Source organism: Bison bison, unplaced genomic scaffold, assembly GCF_000754665.1.
Source record: "Bison bison bison isolate TAMUID 2011002044 unplaced genomic scaffold, Bison_UMD1.0 scf7180017864471, whole genome shotgun sequence".
In the NCBI taxonomy this organism is placed as follows: domain Eukaryota; kingdom Metazoa; phylum Chordata; class Mammalia; order Artiodactyla; family Bovidae; genus Bison; species Bison bison.
The window spans coordinates 6013191-6023506 of record NW_011495032.1 but is presented as its reverse complement, the minus strand read 5'-3'; the positions used below and the strand labels follow the sequence as shown (position 1 = coordinate 6023506).

The 10316-nt window shown below is 39.9% G+C and overlaps 1 protein-coding gene across 3 annotated transcripts in view; it reads right to left on the bottom strand.

Moving 5' to 3' along the window:
- Positions 1 to 261: 261 nt before the first annotated feature.
- The window catches only part of EPB41L5 (erythrocyte membrane protein band 4.1 like 5), a 164441-nt gene continuing 154386 nt past the window's right edge, over positions 262 to 10316 (bottom strand). For 2 of the 3 annotated variants that reach the window (XM_010860803.1, XM_010860804.1), the window contains exons 23-25: positions 8183 to 8224; positions 7696 to 7817; positions 262 to 1616 (exon numbers count right to left, since the gene is read on the bottom strand). In XM_010860803.1, coding sequence (XP_010859105.1) covers positions 1550 to 1616; positions 7696 to 7817; positions 8183 to 8224 — 231 coding nt within the window. In that variant the 3' untranslated portion in view covers positions 262 to 1549. The remainder of the gene's footprint in view (positions 1617 to 7695; positions 7818 to 8182; positions 8225 to 10316) is intronic. The other variant, XM_010860805.1, reaches the window with a different exon arrangement.

Here is a 10316-nt window from a genome sequence, read left to right as displayed (position 1 = left end):
TGGCACGTCCTGGGTCAAGTCCACAATCTCAGCCTAAGGGCTGCAGGAGGTAGCCAACCAGAAGGGCAACTCCCTTTCCTTCAGCAAAACTGTTTGGTGCGAAGTAGTTTCCAGCCTCTACAGGTCCCGGGAACAGCACAGGAAGAAAACCCTCTCCAGGCAGACACAAGTGTGTGACTGCCTGAGCTGACTGTGTTACAGGGAACCCACGACAGTCTAGACCAAGGAGTTTTAAAGATCTTAAAACTTCATTTTTTTTTAATGGAGAACAGACATTAACACTCAATTAAGTTCTGGTTTCTGCGGGGCAGGAAATCAAAACCAAATTCCAAGAGGTATACTTTAACATCAGCCCTTGATAACAGGGATTAACGACAACTTCCCAACACGGTTTCCAGATCACCCTCATTCCCCACAGCAACTGAGGTTTTCTTTACACATTCCAAAGTTTAAAAGCTAAAATAGTATTTTTCTGGGTGTTGAAATTCTTTTCTCTATTTTCTATAATGAGCATATACCACCTTAACATCCAGAACTTTCTGTACAGATGGAAAGTAATGAGGAAATTAGACTAACACAAAACCCTAACATTCTCTCAATACCTGCATTTAGGTTCAGATGTGAATCCCCCTAACCCGATTCCCCATTTCTATCCTGGTATTTTTTCCTTCAGTTTACAAAATCTAAGTTTATTCAGCTTACATTAAAAAGAAATGGAGCCTTCATCCAAAGAGGTGCCCAGAAACTACTGTGCTCTCCTTCAGTCCCCGAGTCAACATGGCCTTCAGCCCCACACGGCCCAGGAAGAAGTCTGGGTGCCCAGAGGAAATGCCTCGGGGTCTCTGCAACCCTCCCCACCCCTTCCAGACCCGAGAGTGACAGGTGTGTGAGGGCCACGTAGACATACTTCCTGAAGGGAGGCTGGGCTGAAAACACATGCCAGGCAACTAACTTTTCTGTAGTTCTTCTCAAGGTCTATGTAAACTTGAAGTGTTAAGACAGCCAGTCCAGCAAAAAGTCAAAAGTATGGGAAGCATCTGAAAATCCTCGGTATTCTAAAAACTTCTCTTTAGTAGTCATTAATCTATCTAAATCCCCGATTTCCAGGCAATGCACAGAAAGGTACAATTTCTCTAGCAGTCATTCAAGGACACTCACCCTGATACCAGTGAGAGAAGTAACCTTTGCCAGGCTGATGATGACCACCAGGGACAGCCCACCCAAGGGGGCGTTGTGAATAGTCACAACCACTAGGTGGAGCCACAAGCTTGGAGGAACCCACAGGGAAAGGCATTCCCACTGTTAGGAATTCACAACTTCAACAGAATCAGGGAAAGTAAAAGACTGTATTGCGTTACTTGGGCAAAAGTGTAGTGTAATTAGCCCTTCCAGGTGGACGGAAATGTAGCTGCTTGCTTTTTCACGGAACTGAACTCTAAACCAGGTGAGCTTTTTACCCACTAGTGCAGAACTGGCTCCAGCAGAAGTGGACTCTGGGATGGACGGCTGGGGGCCCGGCCTTGGGTCACAGGCACAGAGCGACCATCCCTCAGAGCTCAGTCGTCAGCAAACACTTCTGCTTCAAGGTGGCTTCTCCAGCTGAAGCTGGAGCAGAGCTGACAGGAAGAAAGAATGTGTTATTCAGTTTCTGGAAAATGAAAAGACAACCCTCCCACAAGAAAGCAACATGCATCTCCCCACCAGTGCCCCAGAGAGCAAGGTGGACTGCCTTGTAAACCTAATTCAGCAATTTCACACAAGGTCATTTTCTAGATAACCAATGCTTTTTTCATCCTGAAATGGACTCTAAAAGACACTGATTTCCCCTACTTTCTTGAATAAAATACACTGAACAGACACCTAGTTTCTTGCTGAGTCAGGGCTGTTACTAGAACACGGACGACATGGACAATGTGGTGAGCAGAATGGCCACATGCTCAGGAAGCAGCAGGGTAGGGGGTCCTGTGCTTATGGCCCGGTGCCCGCAGCCCGGTCTGAGCTCAGGGACCACCTCCTCTGCTTATTGGAGCTAAAGAAGAGTAAAAGTACTTGGTCTTTGGGACTTCCCTGGGGGTCCAGTGATTAAAACTCTGCACTTCCAATGCAAGGGGTGAGGGTTTGACTCCTGGCTGGGGAACTAAGATCCCTCCTGCTATGCGGTACAGCCAACAAATATTTTTTTAAAAGTGCGTGGGCTCTGCCTGAGGTGAAGATCATGGATGGAGGTGCAGAGACATAACAGCACCTACTTCGGTTTCACAAAAACTGAAAACAATATCAAAGTACCAAGGACAGAGATTAATGTCAGAAGCACTAGCAAGACATATAAATGAAAAAGCAGTCAGCAGAGTGAAGCAGGCCTAGAAGTGATCCTGTGCGGATTTCCCTTCTCCATTTCTACCTGACAGAGACAACACTGCCAACTGGTTTCTCCTCGTGTTTCCCTTCATGTTTTGGATCTCGGCTTCATAAAGTGTGGTCCCTGGAACTTGTCATAAATGCAAGTTCTCAGGCCCTGCTTCAGGCTCCCTGAACCAGAGACTTAGGGCAGCCCAGGGCCTGTGCTCTAAGCTGCCCTCTGGTGCTGCTACCTACAGCACCTAAGCATGCGGTTCCACAATGACACCCTGCCCCATGGTCCTCCCTTCCTATCTTTTCAACACAGTTTTGGAACAATTATGATCATGTTGACATTCAACGCTTGCTATGATTACATAAATATTTTCACAACTCAGTCTAAGTGTATTGTATTTCCTCCCTTACGTAATCTGTTTTCCCTGGACTGAGTAACTGCCGTGTTTTTTCACCGTAACTGCTTGCTCAGTGTCCAATACTTAGTTTCTAACAATTTATCCTTAACCTTGCAAACACACCATGGTTCTGCTCTCATATAATTTTTCTTTAATTTAGGGGTGGGCAATTTAGGGGTGGGTAATTCTGTGTTTTGTCATTTTCTCTTGGCAATATCCTTCCTGGAATGCTACGTCCTCTTCAAATCTGCACAGGATCCCTTCTAGGCTTGCTTCACTTTCCTCCTGGTAAATTCCTGCACCTGCTTCCTGGGTCCCATGGTTTCTTTCTGGGATAGTCATCCTGGTTTTTTTTTAAACCTTCTATTTATTTTCAAATTTTAAACTTTTTATTTTGTATTGGGGTATAGGAATTATAATCACTCTACTTTGATGGAACACATCCTTCAGTTAAGTAGCTTCCTGACAAAAGCCACCTTAGAAGCATATATTTTAGAAGAATTCTATGTTTTAAAATTTCTTCTTTTTTTTTTTTGGCTATGTCATGTGGCATGTGGGAAAGCTTAGTTCCCTGACCAGGGACTGAACTCAGGCCCCGGCAGTGAAAGCACTGAGGCCTAACCACTGAACCACCAGGAACTCCTGAAAATGTCATTTCAATCTCATGCTGCATTGATAGTTTGGGTATAAAATACAAGGTGGAAACGATTCTTCTCCAGATTCTGCAAGCACTGCTCTATTTATTATCTCCTAGCTTCAGTAAAGTCTGCTATCATCTGATTATCAGTCCTTTTTAAGTACTCTTCTCCTGCCCTTTCTGAAGACCTACATCCTCTCTTAAATTTGATATTCTGAAATCTCATAATGTTCCATGGTGTCATCTATTTTAATTGTGTTACTGGATACCCACTGAGCTCCTTTAATCTAAAACTCAAGTACTTATGTTCTGGAAAAATCTTGATTCCTTTTTTTTATATTTTGTCACTTTTATTTACTCTTTTCTTTCTTCTGGCTCTCCAGTGATTCACATATTGGACTTCCTAGACCAGTCCTCGAATTTTCTCTTCTGTCCCAATTTCCAACTTTTTATTCTACTTTTTTGGAGATTTCCTGAATCTTATCTACCATGCATTCTTTGGATCTTATTTTTAACTTGGTTAATAATTTCTGGGAATACTTTCTTCTTTTCTGTTCCTCTTGTTTTTTAATCTCCTGCTATTGTTGAGTGAATACAGTATCTTCTTTCTCATACTATCATTTTACAAAATTTTTGATACTCACATTCCTTTATTTCCTCCTTGTTGCCTTTTCAAGCTGAACTGATTTGGTCTTTCCTCACATACCTGATAATCTTTGGCTCTCTTCATATTTAAGAGGGAAGCAGTCTGTTCACACTTGAGCATGAAGCACTGGAATGCTGTCTGGAAACTGTATGTGTGGGCAAAATCCATTAACTACAGGCTTCCAAGATGAGTTATTAGGCAGATTTCCTGGGATCCACAAGTATCAGTCTCTCTGAGTCAGTCAGGTTTTCTAGAGTATAAGCCTCTGAAGTAAGTTCTCATCTGAGACTTTTACATGTGACCCACAGCATTCTGGAAGCTGAAAACTGAACAACAGTTGGGGGTTTCATACCTTGGCATGCAGGCACTTAGTTAACCTCTGTATTCAGCTCTTTGGGGCCTTCCTCCCAACAGGGTCCCCAAATCCAGGGCCTCGCCTGCTCAGCTCCTCCAGAGGTGAGCCTCCAGAATCAGGGCAGTGTCAGCAGTGTGGGGAGGGGAAGTTCTAAATGGGTCTAGATGTTTTCAACCAAGTCTCAGGTTCTCAGCTCCGCCTGAACCATCTTCATGATATTTGGTCCCTCTACCTCCTGAGACTTTCCTCAGAGCTACAGTGAGAATGTGCTTCTTACTTTTCCAGTTTCCGTTCCCTCCCCATTTCAGGCTTAGATCTCAGTTTTCTCCTGTCCATCTATTTACCACTCCTCTGTCATTTCACTACTCCCCAAACTTATTCATTCTCTCCACTGCCATTGTCTCCTCTCCTGTTTTAAGCCTTTAAAATAAGATTTACATAGTGCAAGATGCAACACCAGCACCATTCTTTTAAACAAGTTACTGATTATTACATTCACATGCTGAAGTGCACAAAGCAGCAGGAGTTCATAGAATGAGGAACCGTCACACACTAGCCACACCTGTATCATCAGCACACAGATCAGGAAACAGAACGTCACTAGGGCTCTGAAACTAGCTACCTTGAGAGGAATCATTGCTTGGTTCCTCGAGAGCTGGGCCTCTTGCTGAACTTGACTTTGCTCACCATTATTGTGGTACAGACACTATAAGACCAAACTTCCCAGCACTCTTATGTGACTTCCTCCCCTGAGCGTTGCAGGCCCTGTGATTTGCTTTAATCAACAGACTGGAGCAAAAGTAACCGGTTCTCAGCCCTGGGATTACAGTACAGATGGGGACTCGCGGGTGGCGGGCAAGTGTCCCAGTGCCTGCCTGGTTTGCTGGCTCTGCGGAAATAAAGGCTCCACGGAAAGTCCTGAGGGCAGCCTTTGGCTTCAAGTCAGCTAAAAATGGAGGCCCTTGGCCTGCAGCCCCTCAGGAACTGAATCCTGTCAGCAGAGCCTCCTCCACCTGATCCTTCAGCCGAGAGCCCAGCTCTGGTCAACTCCCCGACTGGAACCTGGAAGAGTCTCTACAGCAGAGGACACAGCTAAGTTGTATCCAGACTCCTGACCCACAGGGATGAGGTTACAGAAACCTGTGCTGTTTTAAGCTGCTAAATGCGTGGTAATCTGTTACACAGCAATAAACACTTAATATAACTCAGTATAAGCAACTCACCAGTGATTCTCTGCCACAGTTGGTTCGTTAGTTTTCATTGCTCTAGTCTAGTATTTATCTAGTTGACTGCTAATGGGTTGTTTTTTTTTTAAGTTTTCAATTTTGACTATGGTGACTACAGTTGCTATAAACATTTTTGTACATACCTTTAATGGGTGTATATTTGTATTTCTATTGAGTATGCACGTAAGAGTATTTTCAGCTTTCGTAGATACTGTCAAATCTATGTGCAACACAGTTATTTAAATTTAGAGTTTCTGTTGCCCTATGACTTCATCTCTACTTGGTACTACGTGTCTCTTTCACTTGAGCCATTTTACATGTATGGAGTGGTATCACAGTGGCTTGAATTTGTATTTCTCAATGACTTGTCAAGATGTACATCATCTAATGGTTTATTGGCCATCTGGATATCCTTCTTGTGAACTGCTTTTCAACTCTTTTGCCAATTTTTCTATTGAGCTGCATTTTTCTCATTGATTCACAAGAGCTCTTTATATATTCTGGATCAGTCCTTTGTGAGAGAGACAGAGTCAGAGAGAGGGGGAAGGGGCAGCTGTCTTCTCTACTGTGTGGCTTCTTTTTTGAGTGCTTGAAATTGTATCTGTTGATAAATAGAAGCTTTTTTGATACAATCCAAGTTGTCAATTTTTTCCTGAATGAGTACAGCATTTTATGACTTGTTTAAAAAATCTTTGCTTATTTCAAGGCCACAAGGATGTGTACTTATATTTTTTTGCTAAAACCTTTATTTATGGACATTTCAGATTTTCAGTGCACTTACAATAGATTTTGGTGTGCAGTATGAGGCTCGGTTAAGATTAATTTTTTCCCACAAGGATATTTAACTTGTCAGGCTGACTGACTGAGAGACCACTCTTTCCCTTCAGCACTGCACCATCATTTTTCATAAATCAGGGAACTGTATTTGTGTGGGTTTGCTTCTGGACTCTAGTGTTTCACTGATTTACTGTCATGTTTTCCTCATTAAGATCCTAACATATTATACTAGCTTCAGGTGTACTATCTGTTACTTTTAATCTAATTCCTTTATGATTATTTGCTTTGGGAAGGAATGGAGACAAGCCCTGATGTCATCTGTGACTTAACATCTGGAAATCTATAAGCACTCACATTTTACTGTGTAAACTCAATTACAGAGAATTATTACCTGGCTCTCTGAAGGTAATCTCTACTTTAACAGTGGGTACTACTAGCCATACAAATGTTTAGGGAAACAGGTCCCACATCCATCCTGTTCACAGCTCTCTTCAATGCCAGTTAGAAGTAATGCCTCGTACCTAATATTCAATCAGTATTTGTTGAGTAAACAATTATATTAAAGACTACAGAGGTAAGACAACAATTTTAAAATGAACTATGAATTTCTCTCAAGTTAACCATCTCTAGTAACTTTTCCTTTATTCTGAGAAATTTTTTTTTTCTCTAAAGCATCTACTACAACTGATCTGTATTCTCAACACCAGGAAGATGTGAGAAACAGCAAACACACCCATGAAAAAGTCAGAGGTAAGAAATAAAGGCAAAATCTTTTGCAAAACAGGCACACTCTTGGTCCTAACAAAAGCTGAAGAATTACGTGCTGAATAAAAGCTCTCTGAGTTCAGTTTCTGTTTGTGGCAAGCAATATGCTAGAATGAGCTTGCAACAAGCAGGCTTCAGTGAAAGCTACACCAGAGCCCTCACCTTGGGAATCCCCTGCCCTACCCTTATCTGCACCTCTTCCTCTGTATTGATGGACAACCTAACAGTAAAGCATGAAAGGAAAAGACATAAATCAATTTTCAAAGAAATATAAAATTTTAAAGATAGCCCTTTTAACATCTTTATCTAACAAAGACTTCCAATTAAAAAAAAATAAGGTCTACTTCATAATTTTGTAGAAAATTGCTACTGACAAGAAAAAAGAAAAAACACTACTCTAATTAACAGAGGAAGAGATTTATTCAGTTTCAATTAAGTTCAGGTAAAGAATGGACATTATTGCTTTAAATACAATAATTTTATTATTTCTTTCCTCCTAACAGATGCCTAAGAAGTGCAACTGAGAAATAATTCCTCACCTGGTCACGGCGTCCACCAAGAATGGCGCTGGGGGAGAGATGAGCTCTCTGCTGCCCAGCCCTTCCTTCCCAGTCAGGGAAAACCCATTTCCTGCAAGCCCATTAGGAAGGACAGTGCTCTGCTGAGAAAGACATACAACACGTCTGAGAGGAGGTGATCACACCTCCCTGACAACCAGCACTTCAGCTCCAAGCCATCTTCTCCAATAATTATGGTAATGGGGAGGATGTTTATGGTCAGAGTTGCTTTGTTTTTTTTTTTTTTGGTTTCCTTTTACCATCCTTCACATCAGATTTTTATTTTTATTACCACCCTTACACATTTACGAACAGAAAAGTTAAATCACTAGTTTGAAGCCGGTAACTTTAATTAAAAGAACTTTGATGATGACCCCAGGTTTTCAAGGAAAAGTAAGAACCTGGTACTCCTTCAGGCCTCATTCTGTAAGGGGAACAGAAAGAAAAATTCTAAATATCATTAACTTACTGGCACAATCCAACGGGGCGTGATCACTGATGTTGAAGATACCTGAAAAAAATGTATATAGATATGTATTTATTTTTAGGGAAGATTGAATTTTTATAATTATAATGCTTTCTTCTGCGATCAAATGCATGGGTGGGGGGTGGAATCTGAATGCTACTGCTACTTTCAGGTCATTCACTAAGGATTTCCCCAATCCCCAGCGTTCAATTTAACATTTATTTTCTGAAATTTCATTTCAGTTCATTACAAATAATCACAGCCTTCTTGAACAGGGGACTGTGACTAATTCAAATGGAATAGCAAAAAAATAAAGTACACAGAAAAAAAATCTGTCTCTATACAGTTCATTTTCTAATTATGCATGCAGCAAACAGAATAAAAACACCCACACTACTACTGACTCATAGGGCCTTTGTTACAGTCTTTTTAATGTTTGATTTTCTAGGTCTCACTTTTATGTGTATAACAGTCATCTAATGAACTCCCAACTCTCCCTGTTTATGGAAACTCAGACTAGCCCTTGCACTGGTGATTTTTTCTGATAAGAAAAAATTAATATAAGTCCAGGTCTTAGTAATCTAGGTAACTACCAAAAGAATAAAAATACAAAATAAAGGGACTTCCCTTGGTGGTCCAGTGGCTAAGACTCCATGCTTCCAATGCAAGGGACCCAGGTTCTATCCCTGGTCAGGAAACTAGATCCCACACGCCACAACTAAGACAAGGCACAGCCAAATTAATAAAAAATAAATACTTTTAAAATATATAAAATATAACTTTCCCACCAATATTAAGAAATGAACTTTTAACCATAGAAAATAAAACAGAGAGAAAAGCAGTACAGTAAAAGTAAACAAAAAATGGTTTGGCAGAAAGACGTCCTATAATAACAATAATTACAGTAAATATAAGTGGATTTAAACTCAATCAAAACATACAGACTTTCGAATAAGATCTAAATAAAAAACAAGATCCAACAAAATGCTGTTCACAACAGGTCCACTTAAACAGATCCAAAATAACTGAAAATAAATTAATAGAAAATTCTATTTAAGGCAATTCAAACTTAAAGTTACATTATCAAATTTTTATCAATCAAAAGAGAAATGAAGAGAGGAAAAAAGGGGCAAAGAAGGACACTTTAAAGTGTCAAAAGGAGCTCAAGAAAGTATAATTACAATCAACAAACATGCATCTATCTTCAAAATATACACAAAATTGAAAGATCCAACAATAGGTTAAGAAATGGATTAACCAATAATTGCAGACAGAGATACTAAACACACCCCAGAAACTGATAGAATATTTGAGAGAATCAGCAGAATGACTACTGAAAATAACTCAGCAAGTTTCCTGAACACAAAATCAACTTACGAATTCAATAGTAAAAAATTAAATACCATTCACAACATCAACAAAACTATTAAGCATTTAGGATTTAACCTAACATAGAACAGAGAACACTTGCAGAGGACATTTCAGACTATTCTCTGTTAAGTCCTAAATTCTTTAATGGGTAAAAAATCTTACTAGCAAAAAAACCATTAAGGGTCTGGAAATAACAAAAATAGGAAAACAAAAAATTTATATTGGGGAGACTATAACTACATAACTTTTAGGAGAAACAGGAAATCTTGGATGAGAAAAACATTATACTCTTGGCCAAGAAGATAATCACAAATATATCAGTTCTTTCCTCAAGTTAATTTATGGATTTAATACAATCACAATTAAAACTTCAAAGGCTTTCAAGGGAGTGAAACTTGACAAAGTTATTCTAAAAACCATCTGAAAGAACTAACAATCAAAAACAGCAAAATATCAGCATAATGGTGCTGGACTGGCCTCATCACATATCAAAATCACTTAAAAAGCTCAATTTATTAGACGAGTATTACAGTTCTAATAACTATAAATTAGTAGGAAAGCTTATATGCAGAATCTAAAATGTATCATATTCAACATTTTTATTTAAAATAGAACATTTAAATTTGCAGGTAAGTAAAAATATACTAGTGATAGAAAATGCTTTTAATGAAATTCATTTTCATCACTCTATCACCCACCCACCTGCGAGAAAGCGTAGACACACAGTAAGTGTTCTGAGCTGGGCCCCAAGGATTCCTTCTTCAGC